The sequence below is a fragment of the Saccopteryx bilineata genome, chromosome X (genome assembly GCF_036850765.1).
Source record: "Saccopteryx bilineata isolate mSacBil1 chromosome X, mSacBil1_pri_phased_curated, whole genome shotgun sequence".
Classification (NCBI taxonomy): Eukaryota; Metazoa; Chordata; class Mammalia; order Chiroptera; family Emballonuridae; genus Saccopteryx; species Saccopteryx bilineata.
In genome coordinates this window covers 50,925,570-50,949,435 of record NC_089502.1, presented here as the reverse complement: position 1 = coordinate 50,949,435, position 23,866 = coordinate 50,925,570, and the positions used below count along the sequence as shown (strand labels likewise).

At 32.6% G+C, this 23,866-nt stretch overlaps 1 protein-coding gene across 2 annotated transcripts in view; it reads right to left on the bottom strand.

Moving 5' to 3' along the window:
- Nucleotides 1–1,096: 1,096 nt before the first annotated feature.
- PCDH11X (protocadherin 11 X-linked) overlaps nt 1,097–23,866 on the bottom strand; it is a 764,552-nt gene continuing 741,782 nt past the window's right edge. For both annotated transcript variants that reach the window (XM_066249732.1, XM_066249733.1), the window contains one exon: nt 1,097–5,978. In XM_066249732.1, the coding sequence (XP_066105829.1) occupies nt 5,329–5,978 (650 nt within the window). In that variant the 3' untranslated portion in view covers nt 1,097–5,328. The remainder of the gene's footprint in view (nt 5,979–23,866) is intronic.

Sequence of the window (23,866 nt, the reverse complement as noted above, 5' to 3'; positions counted from 1 at the left end):
CTTTTACAGTGCAGCAATTATTCTCTATTCACAGACTACATATTCATCTATTCATTTTTTCAGGCTTTAAATGTTCTTGCCCAGTTTATTATGATAATATCTATATACAATCCAGTGATTTCTAATCTGTGTATTATTCATTGCAGTTTGAGTTTTTTTCACACACACCTGGAATCAGGATGAGAAATAATACAAATAACTTATGAATACATTATACTTACTTTAAAACTGCAATCTTTTTTTTTTTTTTTTTGCCAGGGATTACATTTTTGCATGATTTAAATTTAGTTATTTTTTCTTCATCATCTAATCCTTGATATTAATGAATAACTAATAAATACTATAATAATTTAAAAATAAATAAGAATAGAAAGAAGACAAAATGCACCGGATTATGTGCTCTATAAATCTTAACCAAGTGTCAGGATGAATAAAAATGCTAAATGAGGTTGACTGTTAACTAATCCTGTGCAGTTTGAAAGGTTTCAATATACTGAGATTTTCTTCAGTTAGCCAGAGTAAAAGTGAAGCCAAGAGTGAAATTATTTTGTCCCACCAATATTATGAACATTCTCAGAAAATTATTTCACTTGGATCTTAAAAGATTTTATAAATAAATCCTTGAGTGTCTTTTACATCAAATGAGGCAATAAGATTATTCTTAGGGGTTGGGGCAAAAGTAGGTTTACAATCGAGATTATGGAGAACACAGAGTTTATTCTTGTATTATTATTCACTAATTATTGTATTATTTTCTATATGAACAACTGTAACCTTCATTTACCCTCCCCTGTAAATAAATACAGGTATCTGTTTAGTCTTGAAAGGTGCAATATAAGTGTTCTGAAACACTACGATATTATTAACCAACTTTGAAAAGTGAGAGAAATTATGTTCATTCGAATAATTATATTGAAGGGTTTCACAGAGTAAACAGAAGAGGAAGCTAACTCACAAAAGTCTACCACCAGCGAGGTGCATTTTACTCTATATGAATTTAAAAACTAATTTAAAATTACATAAAACCTTTGACTTTTGAATTAACAAACACACAATAAAATGCACTTTTGTTTTTTATGACTTTATTAATACCGATATTAATGAATATAAGAAAACATGCACTATAGATCCTGAAATAGAACAATTAATACACATTTGCCACTGGACTACATACTGCCATCCTGGGCCATACAATATCCAACCTTCTCACTTCCAAAGCATGACTAGAACTGCTTTGGGATACTGTTCACTTTCAGATGCTGTATGATGTCACAGAGGAGGAATCTTCTCAAAATACAAACATAAGTCTATATTTCATAATCTTCCAAGTATTTTAAGCAAAGATAGCATAAATTTTACACATTTTATTTCTAAAAATATCACATATAATCACTAAACAATTGCCTTCATTTTTTTTTATTTGTGCACACACAATTTTCTGAGTAGCCTTTCCATTACTATGTCTGCTATTGTCAGCTTCCACTGCTTTCAAAAATCACATTTACTGAAAGCACATGGATTGTTAGTGTAAAAAAAGCTACTATGAATAAATATTTAAGGCCTCTGCATAAAATTGCTCTGGTGTGGTAATTGGCACATAACGTGAAATGCTTTTGTTCAAATACAGTTCAGCTTCTCTTGCTCCCTTATTTTTCCAGGGCAATGGTGCCAATTGGTAACAGCCAAAATAGTGTTCAGTAGTTGTCATAAAAACTTTCTCTAACCATAACTATAAATTTGGTTTGAAACAAATATAAAAGAAAAAAGACAAGAAATGGTAACCATACTGGAAAATATAAATCTGAAGAGTGTAAAAAGAAAAAAAACAGCTTAAACAAGGAGATGTTTATAAATATATATTAGAAAGTATATGCACATTTAGTCTTAATGGAAACAACAAAAATGTTGAAATATGGTTGTGAGTCAAATTTACTTACTTTTTCTGTGACTGAAAAGAATTTTTTTTTGTCTGTATGTGACATGATACAGTATAAATACTGCATGTTTTGTGATTTTGTTTAGTCCATCGTAATGAAAGTGTGTGACAAATATTAGTTTGGGAAGGCAGAGGTTCTTCATAACTCTCACCAGTACACAATAGCACTAATCATTTAACAACCATTTTTTTCTAAACAAATTTACATCACCAGGAACAAAATGTTAAATAACTAACTGAGACTACACAAAATGTACTCTCTAAATTTATTACATTGTTTGTATCATATGTAAGTTTGTTTTTAATACACCCACACAGTATTACCTAAAACTTGAAGATAAAGTTCAAGGAAAAATGTGTATGCACTTATCATATAAGATACACAGTGTTTGAATACACACTCATAAATGTGATATATCAACTTTCTACCTAATAAATTATTAATCACATGTAACTGAACATGGCCACAAAAATTGAGTAACCAGTCTCACTGAACATATTGTCAAACTTGTCATTCAACTTAAAGTTTTTATTTCAAACTAAATAAAATCTTTTTTTCAAGGGAATTATTTTGGATTGATGGTAAAACAAGACTTTTCTTAAGTCTGGGACTAAATATTTTGCACAGCAGAAGAACCACCTGTGAGATTTGTCAAGCTATTGCTCTGTCCATCCATTTGAAGAAAGAATTTGCAGTGCGATGAGAAAGATCTCATCAGATCTGAAGCCTTGGAAGTTACAGGTTGCCAAGGCCAGATCAAACGGAAGCTTTAAAAGAGAATGCATAGGGGAGAATAACTGGGCTCACACCCCTTGCCTCTTTGGCTACTTCTAGCCTGCTTCCATTCAAAGCTTCTCTGGTACAAACCCAGAAGAGGATGCCCAGTCTTTTAATATTCTGAACACAATCTAAGTCTGATTATATAATCAGAGTTAGAAAGGGCAATAAAAGCATATCTGTTCATTCCTATATCTCTAGGAAAGGTATCACAACTTCACCAATTAATACGTATAAGGACTTAAGAGCCACATTTATAACTCAATAAAGTACACTATCAGGAGAAAAAAGATTCCCACATATCTAACTTTGTTTTCTATTCTAATTTTTATTAACATAGTAACCAATCATATTTTTTAAATATTTTTTGTTTCTTTTTTATCTTTTTTTGTTAATTTTTTGTGTGTAGATCATAAAATCTAAAATGTAGAAACAGTAAAAATAACTAAAACAGAAGAAAAAAATTCTCACATTATCTTCACAAGTTTTCACACAAAAAACAGCCTAAAATCTACTGGAAGCTCTGATTTTGTCATTCTGGGTTTTTTTAATCTTCCCCAGGTTTAAAAATTTTCATTATTAACAATATGAACAATAATATCAACACATATACACGGTCATATGTCAATAAACTTTTAAACATCATCAGTCCTTCAGTATTCACATGCCCCTGGAATACCAGGATGCTTCAAATCCCTTTTGATATTAACAAACACAAAAGAAAAATATTAATACTAATGAATTTGAAATCTCACTAATTAAACTCTTATAGTTAAAAATTAAAAAGGTTTTCTACACACTAAATTAAACATGATTTAAAGAGTTTCACAAAATGAACAATAATATATTCTCAAAACGCTACGTGATCTGCTGGGCACAAAAGAAACTTACTTGACATTCAGTGGAAACCTTCACCAATGAAATTATACATTTACCACAGTTTTTATTACAACATTTACACACATTTTAATCATAAATTACATATTTTCAAGTTACACATTATAAAGTCTACACCTAATTTAATTAACAAGGAATATTCACTTCTCCCACCCCCAATTAATACATCAATGGTTTCTTGGTTTAGTGTAATACTGAAACAAGACATTTTCTTGGTTTTGTTATGGAGGAAAATTATGTTGTTGCTGTTTCTGTGAATTGGTGAAATGTGCACATAGAAGATGATGGCCAGTTAGAAAGACAAAAAAGAAATAAAGACAGACAGCAAAAGGAAACTAATGTTCCTAGGAATACTACTGTATTCGTGTCTTAGAACATATTTTGTTTTCATATATGAGATTTTTTTGTCTGTGTATCTGTTATAGGGATATTTTTTATCTACCCCAAGAAGCAGTCATAAATATCATTTTTCACTCTGCACATCTCCTTAAAATTCTACGCTGTAACACCTTTGATGCAGATTTATAATTACATCTCTTGAAAAGTTCTTTCCTGATTCTCATCTTATTATAAGTGGTTTTCTTCAGTAAATTGAGCTAGAATGACAAAAATCCCTTAGTCATATAGGTTTATTATGTGGTTTTATCTACAGTTACATTAATTTCTTAATTCTTTTTATTGAACATCTTTTGGTATCAACCAATTCATCTATCATGCCAACATTAAATTTTCCTGATACTTTTTAGAAAATCAAATTTTCTAGTCATAGCTGTAAATGAATCACACATTAAATGTATCCACTTTCTTTGTGATTTTCTAGGCTGTTATATACAAATTCAAGAAGATAAAGAGCCATTTAATAATGGAATATAGGCTTAAAATGACAGATACAGCATAACTTCTGATGCACTTCACTCTAAATTACAAAGACATATTTTTATAGAAAGATGCCCTTTTTAGCAAATACTTGCTTAATTTGGGCACAGTTATTGCACTTTAGTGTCTCGAACTCTACTAAAGAGTAGAGAATAGGTTATATACATAAATCTGTACAGTTTATATAAATATTTTTACTGAAAACATATACAAATTATAACAATATATTCTTCAAATAAAGATAGAAAACTTTAAAAAGACAGACAAAAATATAATAGATATTTACAATCCCTACTGTGCATTTTTGTACAAATACTAATAACAAAAACTAGATATCACAAACTAAAATGAAAAACAAAAAGACAAAGGAAAATGCTACCTTACTTATACCTTCTAATTTTATCTAAAGAAAAATTGAAGTAAACAAAAAGTACTGTTGGAAAATCAGATAGGTGCTAGTTTTCCATTTGCTACCTACTAGGTTCACAAAAATCAGAATGGAAAAAATCAGTAATATTGCACATTTTGGTCAAAATAAGTGAGAAAATTACAGTGCATCAGAAATACTATACACTACATATTAATATCTATCATGATAAGCCTTTCTGTACAAAAGGGTGTAAATTTTTCAATTTATTTTTTTAAATATACATCCTGAATTAAACAAATTATAAATTTATGTTTATCTTTGGACTAAGGGTCTAGCTCTGGAGTTTATTCTGGTGTCTGTTTCTATTTACATAACTATTTACACATCTAAGAGTTTGGAATATTCATTGAAACTGGATCTTAAATTTTGATTATATACATCCTTTGAAAATGTGAATTAGCCATTGCACCTTTATAAGGGATGTTCTTCCATAATGGGAGAATCACCCTTAGAGGGTCTGGCCTGTTGTCCTGCAGTGAAGGTTTTCAAGGGAATGACTTTATTTGAATCATCACTAGGATGAAGTCTTTGAGATGTAGTGTAAAACTGAGATCTTGTACGACCTTGCGCTCCCTGATCAAGAGACCGTAGTCCTTCATGTCCTGCCCCTTGTCCCCAACCTTGCTGAAAACCCATTGGTGGATGTGCAGGGCTGCGGTGAACTGCAGCAGCATGTGCCAAGGGAGAGCTGATATTGAGGCCTGAAGCCTGTGCTGGTGGGGGACTATGGCGAAGAGCAGCAGCAGCCTGTGCTACAGGCGGACTGTGGTGGAGAGTAGAGACCTGTGTTGGTGGAGGGCTATGGCACAGTGCGATAACCTGGGTCACCGGAGGGCTGTGGCAGAGAGCAACGGTCTGGGTCACTGGAGGGATGCGGCGGCGAAGAATGTTCTGTGTCAGGGTTGGGCTGTGGCGTATAACAGAGGTTTGTGCGTCTGAAGAAGTTGCTTGGGTCAGAGCAGCTGGCATCCAACAAGCATCAGAATGGCCCAAGATGAGACATTCTTGAGTGCAGTTGTCAGAGGCCTCCTCCAAGGTCGGTTGAACAGTTATTTCTGCAGCTGTTAGGGTGGAAAACAAATAATAGAATTTAAATTTCAAAGATAAATTTTTATTAGCTACTTAAATCATATTTTTACAGCAAAAAATCTACATATAAATACATCAGAGAATCCAATATTTTAACAATTTGTCTTTGATTTGTCAAGAAATAATTCCTAAAGAAATAGAAATAACCAGGAATGGGTAGATGGAGTCTAATTTCCATAATTTAAATATTTTGGTCTAGTTTGTGGAATATAGATATTTTTAATTGCATTTTTGACTATAAATATAAACTATAGTCTTTGATCTATACATAAAAGTCATTTGATATACAGTGCCTAATAGAAAGTAAGGACATGAGTAAAATGAATGGAAAAAACAGACTTAAAAGCATATAATGAAAAAAAAAGCATATAATGAACTAACCAATTACACCTAACCACTCAGTTAAAAATCTAATTAATTAATCTGAGAATAAATCTAATAATAAATTAGGTTAATTTAAAAATATAATTTATTAAAATCTAAAATGATTTTTTGTTTCAAAAATAAAATATAGCTATAATAATCTCAAAGATAATTAATTTCTGTATTCTCATTTTCTGAAATCATGGCAAATCAGTTTAGCAACATAACAAAGCACAGATATAAAGTACTTAGAGTTAAACTATAATGCTTTCTAAAATTCTTTTGTAAGGTTTCTGTAAAGATTTCAAATGCCAATAGATATCAAATATCAATAATCACATCAAACTAAAACTAACAAAATAAAAATAGAATAGCTATATCAATATAAAAGGTAATTTTAGAATAAAGAATGTTATTAACTCTAATGAAGAATATTGCATCATAATAAAAAGTCAATTCTCTAAGAAAAGTTAATCCAAAAATTAAAAATATAAGTTCATGATCCTATAAATCTACAAAAAGAGTCTAAGTACTGTCATTATTTTATCACACAACTAAAAAAATAAGATGCATAAAAACGGACTCTCATTAAGACTAAATATATCCATTAGATGACCAATTATTTACGTTCATTAAAAAAATTTTCCTATGAGATTTCAACTTAAAATATTTTATAGTTTTACAAAATAACATTTGAAAAATAGGAAGGTAGAACTTTATATATTTTAGGTGGTATTAAATTATAGAGTATGTATGGGAATATGTGAATGCACATATAACTCTACTTTAAGACAAAATTTAATTTCCTGATCATCATAAAATCAATTGATCTGAAAGTTTTAAATTTTACAAAAAAATAATGTATTATATATATATATATTATATATATATATAATATATATATATATAATATATATATTTTTTTGTATTTTTTCTGAAGCTGGAAACGGGGAGAGACAGTCAGACAGACTCCCGCATGCGCCCGACCGGGATCCACCTGGCACACCCACCAGGGGGCGACACTCTGCCCACCAGGGGGCAATGCTCTGCCCCTCTGGGGTGTCGCTCTGTTGCGACCAGAGCCACTCTAGTGCCTGGGGCAGAGGTCAAGGAGCCATCCCCAGCGCCCGGGCCATCTTTGCTCCAATGGAGCCTCGCTGCAGGAGGGGACGAGAGAGACAGAAAGGAAGGAGAGGGGGAGGGGTGGAGAAGCAGATGGGCGCTTCTCCTGTGTGCCCTGGCCAGGAATCGAATCCGGGACTTCTGCACGCCAGGCCAACGCTCTACCACTGAGCCAACCGGCCAGGGCTGTATTATATTTTTAACATTGAGTTATTTACATATTTATGATATGGAATATAATATAAAGCCATTTTTTTGAAAAGTTATGGCATATGCATTTGTTTTAACAGCTTTATTGAGATATAATTTACCCATTTAAAGGGAAGAATTTAATATTTTTATTATATTCATAAAGTTGTGCAACTATCATCACAATCAATTTTGAGGTATACTTATTATCTTAAAAAGCAATTTTGTATAACTTAGTAGTCATACAGAACATTTTCCCCCAAACTCCACAGCCTTAAGGAACCATTAATTTACTTTTTTCTTTTATAAATTGGCCAATTTTAGACATGTAATATAAATAGAATCTATCAGCTGAAGTTTTAAGTGACTGGTTTATTTCATTCAACCTAATATTTTTAAGGTTCATTCACGTTGTATGTATTTTTGGTTCATTGCCCAAGACTATATTTTCTATGGATATAACATATTTTTTTATCCATTCATCATTAATGGACATTTGGCTTGTTTCTACTTTTTGGCTATCATGAATAATGCTATTATAAACATTTTTGTAAACTGTTTTGTCTAGACAAAGTTATATATGATATATATATATATATATGATATCTGCATACAGATATAGTTTTACTTTTTTTCTTTGCAATATGGATTAATTTTGTATCTTTTTCTTATCTTATAGCCCTGTATTTAACATCCAGTATAATTTTTAAGAAAAATGTTAAAAGTAAACATCCTATGACTTTTTTTTTAATTTAAGGGAAAACAAATATTTCATCAACAAAGTATTTTTAAATTTCTCTTGCAGTTTTTTTCTTCTGTTATTTATTTCTAATTTTATTTATTTGTGACCAGGTAATACATTGTGTATGAATAAAATTCTTTCAATTTATTGAGACTTGTTTCATAGCCTAGCATACAGTCTATTATATAAAATACTGCAAGTGCACTTGAAAAGAAAGTGTATTCTACTTTTGCTTGATGAAGTGTCTACAGATGTCTGATAAGTCCAGCTGGTTTAGAAAACTGCTCACGTTTTCTATTTCTTTATTAGTCTCCTGCCTAGTTGTTCTACCTATTATAGAAAGTAGGGTACTGAAATTCCCAAATGTTTTGTTGAATTGTCTATTTTCTCCTTCAATTTTGTCACTTTTTACTTCATGATTTTTGGAACACTGTTTTCAATTGCATACATGTTTATAATAACTATATATTTTTGAACTTTGGGCTTTTAATCAAAACATAATGTTTCTTTTTATCTTTGGTCACATTTTTTATTTAATTGTCTTTATTTAAATGAGGTTTATATTAGTGTAGTCACTCTAACTTTATCGTGTTTTCAGAATACATGATATAACTTTTCCATCATTTTATATTTAATTTATTTTATCTTTGAATCTAAAGTCTGAAACTTATAGGCTTACATTCAGATTTTATTTTATTTTTTCTCAGTTTGAAAATTTTCCATCTCATTTTGTATTGTTAATCCATCATGTGTGTGTGTGTGGTGTATGTGTTTCTGAAGTGAGAAGCGGGAAGGCAGAGACAGACTCTTGCATGCACCTAGGATCCAACTGGCAACCCACCAAGGGGCAATGCTCTGCCCATGTGGGGCATTGCTACATTGCAACTGGAGCCAATCTAGCGCCTGATGCGGATGCCGTGGAACCATCCTTAGTGCCCTGGAGCTATTGTTCCAATGGAGCCTTGGCTGCAGGAGGGAAAAGAGAGATAGAGAGAAAGGAGAGAGGGAAGAGTGGAGAAGCAGATGGGTGCTTCTCTTGTGTGCCCTGACTGGGAATCAAACCCCAAACTTTCACACTCTGGGCTGACACTCTACCACTGAGCCTATCAGCTAGGGAATCCATCCATTTTTAATGTAAATATTGATGCAGTGGATTTTCATTTACCATTTTACTTATTGTTTTCTGTGCATATCATGCCTTTCAGTTTGTCCTTTACAACATCTTTAACACTAAGTGAATAATTTCTAATGTAATATTATATTTTTCACCTTATAAAAATATATATACAAATATAAATACTACATATATACACATACACTTGTGTATATGTTATTTTCTCATTGGTCTTTAGGGCTGTGACCTTTATTTATTTCTTTGTGAGAGAGTGTGACAGAGAAAGAAAAAGAGAGAGAGAAAGGGACAGACAGAAACAGACAGGCAAGAAGAGAGAGATGAGAAGCATCAATTTATAGTAGCAGCACCTTAGCTGTTCATTGATTGCTTTCTCATATGCGCCTTGCCTGGGAGATCCATCTGAGCCAGTGACCCCTTGTTCAAACCAGTGACCTTGGATTCAAGCCAGCAACATGGGGTCATGTGTACGATCCCGTGCTCAAGCCAATGACCACATGATCAAACTGGTGAACCCACACTCAAGTCAGATGAATCCGCGCTCAAGCCAGCAACCTCGAGATTTCAAACCTGGGTCCTCAGCATCCCAGGCCAACACTCTATCCACTGCACCACCTGGTAAGGCAGGGCTTGTTATCTTAACTCATTAAATTTATTTTGATGTTTTTTTGAAGAACAAGAATAAGACATGTTTGCCCACTTTCACCACATTTATTCAGCATAGTACTGGAAGCCCTATTCACAGTAATCAGATAAGAATGAAAAATGATTGGCATCCAAAGAGAAAAGGAAGAAGTAAAAGTTTCATTATTTGTCGATGTTAATGTACATAGAGATGTGTGAAAAATGCCACCCCAAAAATAATAGAACTAATAACTTCAGTAAAGTAACAGGATATAAAATAAATATTCATAAATTAGTTGCATCTTTATACAACAATAATGAACTAACAGAGGGAGACTAAGAAAATAATCTCATTTACAATTTCATCTAAAAATAAATAGGAATAAATTTAACCAAGAAAGTAAAGGACCTGTACTCAGAAAATTTTAGGACATCAAAGAAGGAAAGTGAAGAAGAAGTAAATAAATGAGAGCATATACAATATTTACAGATAGGAATAATTAACATCATCTAAATGTCGATACTACCCTAAACAATCTATAGGTTTAGTGAAATCCTTGTCAAAATACCAATTACATTTTTCTCAGAACTATAACAAATAATGCAGAAATGTATATGGAACCCCAAAAAAACACTGAATAGCCCCAGCAATCTTGAGAAAACAAAGTTGGAGGCACTATGCTACCTGATATCAAACAATACTACAAGGCTATAATAATTTTAAAAAAGGAAAAGAAAAACACAATGTTGGCATGAAAACAGACTTACAAATCAATGGAACTGAATAAAGAATCTCAAAATAAACCCACATCTTTAAGGTAAATTAATATATGATGAAGGAGGTAAGAATATATAATGAGGTAAAAATAGTCTGTTCAATAAATGGTGTTAAAAATTGGAAATATATACACCAAAAAAAGAAACCAGACCACCATGTAAAATATTTTTATACCATTTAAGATAATTAACTCAAAAGGGATTAAAGACTTAATGTAAGACTCCACAGCATAAAATTTCTTGAAGAAAACATGGGCAGTAAGATCTTGGACATTTATCTTAGATATATATGTTTTCTGATTATATATCTTCAGGTAAGGTAAGGGAAAGAAAAGGAAAAGAATAAACAAATGGTACTACATCAAAATAAAATGTTTTTGCACAGCAAAGGATACCATCAACCAAACAGAAAGACAACCCACTGAAATGGGAAAAGATATTCTCCAATGATACATCCAATAAAGTGTTAAAATCTAAAACTTATAAAGAACTCACACAACTAAAATCTAAAAAAAAATAATAATAATCCAGTTAAAAATTGGACAGCCTGACAACCTGAGGGCACAGCAGACAGAGCGTCTGTCTGGTATATAGGGGACCCAGGTTTGAAACCCTAGTGTGCCGGCTTGAGCACAGGATCATCCGGCTTGAGCGCAGGCTCACCAGCTTAAGGGCAGGGTGGCTGGCCTGAGCATGAAATCATAGACATGACTGTATGGCCGCTGGCTTAAGCCCAAAAGTCACTGGCTTGAAGCTGAAGGTCTGTGGCTTGATCAAGGAGTCACTTGCTCTGCTGTAGCTCCTCAGTAAAGGCACATATGAGAAAGTAGTCAATGAACAACTAAGGTGCCACAAGAAAGAATTGAAGTTTCTCATCTCCATTCTTGTCTGTCCCTATCTGTCCCTCTCTCTGACTCTTTCTCTGTCAAAAAATAAAAATAAAATGGACAGAGGACCTGAATAGATACTTTTCTAAAGAGAACACACAGATGGCCAATAAGCACATGAAAAGTTACTCAGCATCACTAACCATCAGGCCAGTGCCAATTAAAACTACAATGAGCTATCACCTTACCTGTCAGAATAGCCAATATCAATCAATAAATAACTATGTTGTCAAGGGTGTGAAGAAAAGAGAACACTGGTGCACTGTTGAAGGGGACACGTGGATACAACCACTATGGAAAACAGTATAGACGTCCACAAAAAAGTAAAAATGGAACTGCCTTGTTACCCAGTGATTTCACATCTGGGCATATATAGCTGAAGAAATTTAAAACACTAACTTGAAGGAATATATGCACGTTTATGTTCTTTGCAGCATTATTTATAATAGCGAAGATTTAGTAACAACTCAAGTGCCCATCAATAGATGAGGGGATAAAAAAGCAGTGACACATATACACAATGAAAACTATTCAGCCATAAAAAGGTATGGTGAAACAATGCAATACTATTACTCAAATAATATTTTACAATAAAATATAGTTAATTAATGAAGTCTTTTGAGCTTCTTTCAAAAATCCATCTTGACCGTAACTCAAAATATCTTTAGCATTTTGTCACCTAACTATAATTGATTTATGATGACTAAAAGAACACATAAATACTAATTGAATACAGTCTTTGTCAATTTGGTAGCAAAGTTTTAAAAATAAATAACCAGAAGCTTATTGACATTATTTATCCTTAAAATAAATAAATAAAATAAAATAACCTTTTTTCCTTTTAACTAATAGGCATTGCTAAAGTTAGTAACATTTATGTTACTAACTAAAAAAAAAAAAAAAAAAAAAACTATTCAGGAGCTACAGCAGGATAAAATAATGTATCCAGAGCTACAAAATGTAATTCTTATACACAGTTTGATATGCACAATATTGTTCACAATATTTGTGTGTGGTGTAATTTATAAGAGTCAAAGCTTTTATCTCAGTAATTCAGAATTCCTTGGATGAAAGTCCTAGTTTTAATTTTAAAATGTTTTGTAATAAACTCTATTGTTGCATATCTAAGTACATTAAAATTCACCAGCTGCTAGTGGATCAACACTAAATAAATGCACAAAAACAGAAGTGTAATTAATATACTAAGAGTTTATATTTGAATGAGTGTTGTTAAAATATTTTAAGAATATTTTTGTTAGTGGACTGTATAATATCCCTTAATATTACTGACATTCTTTAATAGCTTAAGAAACTATTTCCCTAAAAGATAGTATAAGACAAGCACAGACTAACTCATTGGAAGTTCAAAATAACATGCATTGTGAACCAGTGGAATTAAAATTAATTATACTTAAAACAACATTCTCTGAGGGCTTCTGAAACTCATTAATATCATTTAACTTTGAAGAAATGAATACTTTTTTATACAGACAGATATTATTCTTATGCAGCAACAGAATGCCCTGTGGATATCTCAGTAGTTTTCCATAGGGAAAATGTGAGGGAGTCATATAGTTGATCATTTTATAATGTTGAAAAGGCAACTTAAACTAAAGTTGTGATTTTAATGATGACCAAAAATCAACCAATACACATCTCAATTAAGTATACTGGAAAATAAAACATACAGTAGGTTATTAAAAAGTACCTATTCACAAAGAATATATTGCAGAAAATACTGCCCTGTTATTTCTCTTTGGAAATCACTTACAAAAGAATTGTTACCATCAGCAATTGTTGAGTGTGGAAAAGTGGTAATATATTGAAATATATTTTTAGCATAATGAAATGAAGATTACAGTTAGAATATAATTCACATGTTTTGTCTCTGACACAAAAATGTACTCTGATGAGGTTAATCAAATTCATTTAGACAATCTTTTCCTTCATTATAAATGCTTACTCTTATTTGACCTTTAAAATGCTCTTGACAGTCACCTAGTAACATATTTATTTAATTTGCTGATATGTATTTCTAGAAATAGAGGTGCAAATCTGGTTTTTCAAAGTTCAGATATCAATTTCATATATGTCATTAAATGTGCTCTGTGAAGCTCCCTATCATTCTCTAACCTTTATCAATTTGATACAAATGCATATTTTATAGACATTTTCCTTAGTGCCATCCCAAAGCTGAATTGAGTGTTCATTGTACAAAAATTTCCAGTCCAACTGTACCATTTAATGTATCTGATAATCACTGATAGCAAATTTAACATGATAGAGGTCTTATACATGTGATTTGATTAATGTTCAAAGCTGAAATCTCATGAAAAAGAATAAAGTATTGTAAATTTGCTTTAATCTCTTTCTTGCTCTTTCACCAGCTTCCCAATTGTACCCCTGAAGATTTCAATGTTGTGTTTTAGGGGAATAAAAGGTTGTAACTGATACATTCATTTCAGTGAAAAATTTTACTAATCTGAGTACTTCATTATTGGGTTTTCCAAATCCAATATCTGGAAAACATACAACTTATTTATTAATAAGTTTAGAATTCAGAGTTTCATTTAGTGGAGTCCAAATGCAGAATAAAGGTATTTGATACATTCAGTCCAAATTTTATTTTTTTTATTGTAGAGTTTTGTGTGACTGGAAGTTCTACTAATATTGTTAAAGACACTCTGTTGCAAATTGGGAGTTTCAATCTATTCATGTAAGTAAAATAGCCAGAGAAGCAAAAGGATATATTAAGAACAAATATCATATTTGAGTGATTCTATTTTAATCTGACATCTCTCCAGTATCCACTGGGATTTTTTGGGACCAAACTGAGTTAAGTCATGATCATTAAGATAATAATTTGAGATCTACTGTAGTAGGCAAACCTCTGGAAAATGATAGTGTTGAAAATTTTACTATGAAGATATCATTAGACTTGGCTACCTTATCGCTACAACTATAAATACACTGTAGGTTAATAAATTCTGTTTATTCTACACCAAACCTTTAAGCAAACCATGGTTTCATAATCATAATTCAGTTTCAATTATTAGAGTTCTTAGGTTTTTATTCTTATATATTCTAAAGTCTAAATTAAATTTTATTTAGCTTAATGAAAATCAGGTTTTAAATTAAGCAAAATCTTAATATTAATGGTCTAGAATTGCATTTAGAATAAAATAATGAAAGAAGTATAATTCTCACACAACAAGCTCCTGTTATCTGTATCTATGTATGTATGTTATGTATATATAATTTTTCTAATCCCTTCACCTTCTCTGATCTCATCCCCTCACCCCCCTTCCCTCTGACTCTTGTCCCTCTGCTCCCTGTGATCCTGCCTCTGCCTCTATTCATTCCTCAGTTCATTGTGTTCATTAGATTCCACATATAAGTGAGAGCATATGGTATTTGTCTTTATCAGCCTGAATTATTTCACTTAGCATAAAAAACTCCAGGTCCATCCATACTATCACAAAAGGTAAGATTTCCTTATTTTTCATCGCCATGTAGTATTACATTGTGTATATGTACCACTGCATTTTTAATCACTCATTCACTGATGGACACTTGGGCTGTTTCCATATCTTAACTACTGTAAACAATGCTGCAATAAACATGGGTGTGCATATCTTCTTTTGAATCAGTGTTTTGGGATTCTTAGCATTTACTCCTAAAAATAGAATAGCTGGGTCAAAAGGCAGTTCCATTTTTAATTTTCTGAGGCAAAACTATACTGTTTCCCTCAAACTACATTTTTAAAAGCACATTTTACGAAGCAAAATGATTTGACTTTAGGTGATGGGCACACAACACAATCTACCATTCAAAATATATAGAGATGTTTACCTGAATATCTTATATGTTCTTTTCTTTCTTTCTTTCTTTTTTACAGAGACAGACAGAGTCAGAGAGAGGGACAGATAGGGACAGACAGACAGAAAAGGAGAGAGATGAGAAGCATCAATTCTTCATTGTGCATCTTAGTTGTTTGTTGATTGCTTTCTCATATGTGCCTTGTCCCAGAGGTCTACAGCAGAGCAAGTGATCCCTTGCTCAATCCAATGACTTTGGGCTCAAGCCAGCTACCATGGAGTCATGTCTATTATCCCATGTTCAAGCTAGCTACCCCATGTTCAAGCTGGTGAACTTGTACTCAAGCCAGATGAGCCCATGCTCAAGCCAGCAACCTCTGGGTTTCGAACCTGGGTTCTTCCCATCCCAGTCCAATGCTCTATCCACTGTACCACCACCTGGTCAAGCTTATATGTTCTTATAGAGCAGTGTCACCCCAATTACATTTGATTTCTAACTAAAGAAACAAATTAAAATATTTAAAAAACATAAAAAGTACTTTGAATTCAATTAGTCAAACTCATGTCCCTGTGTCAATATCTTAATTGCCTTTGAGCAGAAGAAAAATATTGCTTTTCCTTTTTGAAGCGGAGAATTTTTGGTACTTGTTTTTCTAATAAGATTTATATTGATTTGCATAGAGATCGGTCATTGAAATAACATTTTAGATAATTTTATATTAGTAAAGTATGTACATTTTAATTAGTCAAGAGATAGAGTTAATTTTTGCTTTTATTAATGCAAATATTATTATTGTACAGTAAATGTCAAATTGCTTTTTTTTATAAATGGCAATTTGTGTTTCAGATGTACTATGTATATTATATTTTCAATATGTTATCAAGCATAATGAAGAGATATTAGAATGTTTGTACAGATGTAAGATAGACAGGCAATGAATCAAATAAACTCTAACTTCAATGTTTGCACTGCAGACACCTTGCTTTGAATTACTCTGTACAAGATGTTTAAGGCATGTGTATGCATTATAAAAACAAGTTAAGAATTATGGAGTATGGTCTTCCTTTAAACAGTACTATGTCTTCACAGCATTCTAGTTTTAATTGTCAGTACAGATAGACAAATAAACTGTAATAATGTAAAGGATCAATCATATGTTACTTAAAAATGGCTGGAGAGAGAAAGGAAAAAAAATGGGATTTTTAAAAATGTATTTGATTCAAACATCTACATGTAATTTATGAATGACAGCCAAGGTATATGATAAACAACGTATGGGTTGTGTTACCAAAGTAAAAGCTCATGTGGTGTATGTGTGTGTGTCTGAGTTTGTGTGTGTATGAGAGAGAGAAAGAGAGAGAGAGAGAAAGAGAGAGAGAATAGTCAGAATGTGATTGTAGTGGGCACATGAGGGAGAGTGTAACATCTGTAGAGAACTGGAACCGGGCATAGAAGTCATAAGTGAAGGAAGGGAGAAAAATGGTTTATAAAAAGATTTTCAGTGAGCTAGTGTGAATATTCCTTTAGACAGACAGGTTAACTGGAACCTTAAGAGAAGATAAAGTTTCAGAGACTATATACTCTTTCTCATTTGAAGAAAATGAATCAAAATGATCATAATAAACTGATACAACAAAAGAAGAAATGTGTGAATTGTGTGAATATTAAGATAAAATATAAAATAGAATATAAGCACATTCTCTAAATTAAACAGAATACTTTTTCCCAGCTTGCATTTTTTTATTTAAAAATTAAATTTAGTTGAGGGACAATGATCAATAAAAATACATAGGTTTCAGGTAAGCATTTCTATAGCATTTGAACTGTTGATTGCATTGTGAGCCCATCACCCAAAGTCAAATCATTTTCCATGACTGTATATTTGTCCCGCTTTACTCCCATTCCCCTACTCCCCTCTTTCCAACTCCCTCCCCCTGGTAACCACTTTACTTTTATCTGTGAATTAGTATTCAAAGTTAATAAGGGAATGGATTTGAGGTCTTTCTGAAGGTAGTCATAAGTTCATACTGTTATATTCATACTCTCTTTCTTAGCTCTGCCTATGACCAAGGATCCACATTTGTAAGAAAGAAAAACTTATTTTTGAATTTTATCTCATGAAATGCAGACAGATTTTTGAGCTATTGTACAATAAAAATGTGTGTTATACACTGGTGATTCCATGTACTTATATTATTTATTTTTCCCAAAAATATTAAAAATAAAATTGCATTTCAACAAGTCAATAAATATGAAGTATGTCTATATATTTTTAGTTATTTCTAAGTGTTTCAATGTAAACCCAAAATACACTTTTTCCCAAGGTTTGGATTATCTTTCAATTTCACAAAGCAATCATTATATAATTAAAACATGCAGATTTTTGAATTAAATATTTCATGATATTGTGTGGTTTCATAAGTTGTAAAAATAAAACTTATTATTAATACTATTTAAATTTTTATCAAATCAATTTAAGACAATCAATATACTATGATAGTACTGTATTTGAAAATACATTTTATACCTTCATCATTACACATTTAAAACTGTATTAAGCTCTGTAGTGATATATGCTATTTACTTAGGTAAAAAAAATATATAATTACTTTCAAAACCTAAATTGCTCTGATAATATTACACTTCTAGGAACAATACAATGCAGGCAACTTTCAATACCCAACTACAGTGTTTATTCTCAGCTAGTCTTGCCAATTATTTCAAATATTTTAGAGTGAGTAAAATATAATTGAAATCTATTTTATGTCCCTTAACTGAGTACATTTTGTATATATATATATATAATTTAGAATTTTTATTAGATTTCATTAGTCATGTTCCAAAGAATAAAAACACAACTAATATGAAACATGTCCAATGGGTATAAAATAGTATATGCACTAATTGTCAATAACATACATTGTAATAAGACAAAATAGATAATAACAATGAGTCAGATCAAGATAATTTTAGTTTCTGTTTATAAATAAAGATTTACTTATATAAGTGATGGCAGAAGTTGCCCAAATGTTACTGTATTGGTTCTCCAAAATTCTCTTGTAGGGTCTTTAGCTAGTATATGTCAGTGCACTATTCTTGGAGTCACAGGGGTACCATACGTTAAAATTGTGAGTTAAAATTAAGAACTGAATATCAAGTGGAACTAAAAAAAATGATGTATTTTCCCTTTGAAAGCTATTTGTTTTTTGTTTTTTTTTGTCGTACAGATATTGGCTAATCACACAGAAGAGTCTTATTTCTTTAATGTGTTCTGAAAAAGATTGTAGAAATTTGTGTGGAGAAGGATTGAGTTATTAAGTGAATACAGTAACAATTAAAATTGTATTAGGTTAGAAGTACAACATCATCATTGATTTCAGTCATAATTCTACTCAAGCATAATAGTAGATATTGGTTTTCTTTAGTAATGAACTTACTATATTATTCTACAAAGTCAACTGTAGCCTAAGGAAAAAAATAAATATTGCAAACAATGTCAAATATTGCACTTCACATTATTTTTAATAAATTATAAAACTTCTTTAATATTATGAAATAGTTAAAAATTAAAAGCAAACCCTGAAAAATGTTAAAAAGTTTTGGTGGAGGCAAGGGCAGAAATATGGATTTTTTAATGATGAGAGATATAAAACATAGCCTTTTGTATAATAATAGTTAGTTTGGCATAGACAACATAATGTAAGTAAATTAGTTATGAAAAATTTAAACTATACATACATTCATTTATTTACATACATATCATAGCATAATCTTATAAAATTATTTTTACATACAAATGCTCAAATTTAAGCAACTTAATATATATATACATATATATTTACTTAATTATAAGAAAATATAGCAAGCTAAATAATTAGATGAACTTTGAAAAAATAGATAAGCCTTTCCTGTAGTTTAAACATTCTGAATTATTTAAATTTTTTAACATACCAAAAATATGTATTTTTGAACTACTATTAAAGATATTACCATAAGTTTAAAGACATTTTCCCCAATATTTTACCACTTTCAAAGTAGTATTCATGTTAGTTTGCTCAACCAAACTTTTAAAAGTGAAGAAAAATAACTATCAAACAAAATACTAAAAAATGTTACCTTCAAATACAGAAAACCTGTTTATCAGGGCATTAATACAGATGACTACTTCTAAAATGGTTAAACTTTTCCGTGCAAGAGTCCCGGGTTCGATTCCTGGCCAGGGCACACAGGAGAAGCACCCATCTGCTTCTCCACCCCTCCCCCTCTCCTTTCTCTCTGTCTCTCTCTTCCCCTTCCGCAGCCAAGGCTCCATTGGAGCAAAGATGGCCCGAGTGCTGAGGATGGCTCTGTGGCCTCTGCCTCAGGCTCTAGAATGGCTCTGGATGCAATGGAGCGACGCCCCAGAGGGGCAGAGCATCGCCCCCTGGTGGGCATGCCGGGTGGATCCCGGTTGGGCACATGCGGGAGTCTGTCTGACTGCCTGCCCGTTTCCAGCTTTGGAAAAATGAAAATAAATAAATAAATAAATAAATAAATAAATAAAATGTTTAAACTTTTCAAAATGATCCCCCCATTATTTCAAGTAAGCAATATGTTATACACATGAAACTTGTTAAAAATGTTGAACATGAATTGTAATTAAAAAGAAATTTAAGCATAAACTTTTGTAAATGTATAATGTTAGACAAATAAGTTTGTAAAATTTGTGTTATTTGATTTTGCTCACTTTTATTGTTAAAAATGTTGCTGCCCACTTGAATAATGCTGCCCAGGTTATACTGCTAGTTACCTTCCTGCTTGGGAATGGGTTTTGTTATGCTAGTATGTGCTGGAGGAGGAGTTTCCTTGCCAAAAATTTTAAGAAGAAGAAGGAGGAGGAACGAGTCCATTTTTTCAGAGAAGCAGCCAAGATGGTGAGGTGCTGAAGGAGAAGCCAGTTTGTGCAGAGATAAGGGAATGAGGATCCAGAGGGGACTGAGCTAGTGGGGACTTTGATTCTAGGAAAATACAGATGTGTCAGTAGCTTTGTGAGCTTTGAATGAGTGGGTTTTGGTGCCTTATGTGTTTGTGTTTACTCGCCAGTGAGGCTAGAATAAAAAGAATGGACCACCAGTTTTCGGCTCCGCTGTTTCTCTACCATCTGTTGGAACCTAATGGGAACCTGCATGTAAATGGCCCCTGGCCTTACATATAAGCTGTCATTGAAATCACATAAATAACTATTTAACTTAGTTCAGCAGTTCTCAACCTGTGGGTTGCGACCCCGGCCGTTAATAAATATGTAATTCCGATGGCTTTAGGCGACCCCTGTATTTTGGTCGTTGGACCCCCGCCGGGGTCGCGACCCACAGGTTGAGAACCGCTGACTAGTTGTTAGTAAATCTGATCACTTCATATCTGTGCAATTGATATGAGGGAAGAACAACTAAACCAATTAATTGTATCAGATTGTAAGCAAAGGTAGCTAGATACTAATAAAGAAAGAGAGCAAATGGAGTCAGACATTATTAAGCACAATAAATGGAACAAAAAGCCTATTTTTTTGTTTGTTTGTTTTTTTACTAGAGAGTTATAATTTCACACACTCCCCAGAGCATCCTTGGGCCTAGGGACCTAATATTGAAGTGAGCAGAGGGAATTACTACTGATCATTACTCAAGATTACTGAAAAATAGATAAAATAATAAAGGAGAAATTCATCTGCTGGGTACATGCTAGTAAAAGTTAAGATGGTAGAAGGGGAGGTAAGCACATGCACAGTAGAAAACCAAGTTGGCTCAGGGGGAAGTGATTTCACTTTGAGGGAAGTGCAGCAAGAATTAAGACGGCAATCATAAGGGAGAAGACTAGCCTGGAAAAGTATTGGAAATGGATTGATGAGGAACCAGAAGAAACCCACGGAGGATTGGGAATTCGATTGGTTTGAAGAAGTGCCTGGTCCTTCTCAAGCTTAAGTTCCAGTTCTCTCTCTCTCTCTCTCTCTATGATTCACCCACTTGCCTGTAACATGCTAATGCCCTGTAAGCTCAAGCCATCTCTCTCCATAATAGCCACACAGCCAGCAGCCTCCTGGACTCCAAATGCAGTGCCAGCCAGAGCACTGCTAGGAGCAGAAACTACTCTAGCTGGACAAGAACAAAACCTGAATTGGATTACACCTTGCCATAAAATGAACCAATGACATATAATATTCAGGCATCCCCAAACTACGGCCCGCGGGCCACAATGCGGCCCCCTGAGGCCATTTATTCAGCCCCCACTGCACTTCTGGAAGGGGCACCTCTTTCATTGGTGGTCAGTGAGAGGACCACTGTATTTGGCAGCCCTCCAATGGTCTGAGGGACAGTGAACTGGCCCCCTGTGTAAAAAGTTTGGAGACGCTTGATAGATACTAGTCTTTGTTCTGGGCCTGATGAAGAAAACCTGGCTGAATTTTACCACAGCTAGACAAACTGAGATGAGACATCAAGAACTACAGTGTATCCTGAGTGCAGCCATAAATTTTACCAACAGTAAACCTTACCCTTCCATATGTGGGTCCCTGGAATACTTTCCTTGATACTCTGTGAAAGGACCCCATTTCCAGAAGATGGTGATATTAAAAGACTTGAAGGACATTTTAATAATTGAAATTAACTAAAGGGTTTATTATATTAGTTTGAGAAAATAAATTAATGACCTCCTAACTTCTGTATATTTTATTCGTGAGTTGAATAAAATATAGGAGGATCTTAAAAGTAAAATTTGAATTTTGGCAAAAGATTTTCATCTCCTCAACTACATGAAACCCTATATATCTACCTTAATTATCTTAGGATTTGGGTGCTATAAGTTAATGCATCACGATGAAATCATTTAATATTCATTGGTCTTGATAAGTTGAATATAAAATATTATAGTGAACAACTTCTACCTTATATAAAGAAAATGTAACTATTTCTTTCCAAAATAGCTTGGAGATAAATTAATCAGACTCACTAACTTTACATACACTTTCAGTGCTGAATTTAGCAAAAAGCATCATTCCCACTTTAAACATAGCAGCTAATAGCAATGAACATTTACTTCTCAAGACAAGTGACAATAATGTTTTTAGCATTTAAAAGTGAACCTCTAGACAAAATAAAAGTCTATTTACCTTAACTCCACATTATGATGCAAATAACTTATTAGGTATTCTTATCCTACAAAGTTGATATGAAATGCACTGAATTTACAAGTATTAAAAAGAGTTTAAGCAGCCTAAATAAATAATTATATCTGGAAGATAATCATAATCTTGAATAGAACATAAAAATTATACCTAACAGCATTAAAAACTACTTAACTTTGCAAGAACATTAAATTGGTTTTTGCTTTACAATATGGAGTGCTTAATGTTAACTAAAATGATCTGTATAAAAGAAGACTAATTTGGATTCTTGTGACTCTTTCTATCATTGTCCTTTTAAGCACATATGTTTTAATCATAGAAAACATACACAATGTTCTTCATATTAGAATTCAAAAAAACTTTACCTTAATCTCTTATTACATCTATTATATTATTTCCAAGAAACAGACAAAATTTTAAAGCAAAGTTGGTATGTGTGAAATAGATATAATAGTGCCTATGTAACTAAATTTATTTAAAAGGTTTTATAAACATGAATAAAAATTTCAGTTCTTTTTCATTTGGATGTACTGTAAATTTGTATCATTATCATATGAAAAATGCTTCATGTTATTCAATATATACTGAGTGAAAGTTCTTCCAGAATTTAAGGATGAGCTTGTCAATTTTTAGTAAATACTATAGAGGGAGTCAAATTGAATAATACCTGTTTATTGTATTGTTTTATTTTATTTTATTACAGATTATTCACTAAATTCCAGGTCAATTATTTTACTCAAAATTCAATTCCCTGAAATGGATATTCTTTTTTGTATTTTTCCGAAGTTGGAAATGGGGAGGCAGTCAGACAGACTCCCGCATGCGCCCAACCGGGATCCACCTGGCATGCCCACCAGGGGGCGATGCTCTGCCCATCTGGGGCGTCACTCTGCTGCAATCAGAGCCATTCTAGTGCCTGGGGCAGAGGCCACAGAGCCATCCTCAGCACCCAGGCAAACTTTTGCTCCAATGGAGCCTTGGCTGCGGGAGGGGAAGAGAGAGACAGAGAGGAAGGAGAGGGGGAGAGGTGGAGAAGCAGATGGGTGCTTCTC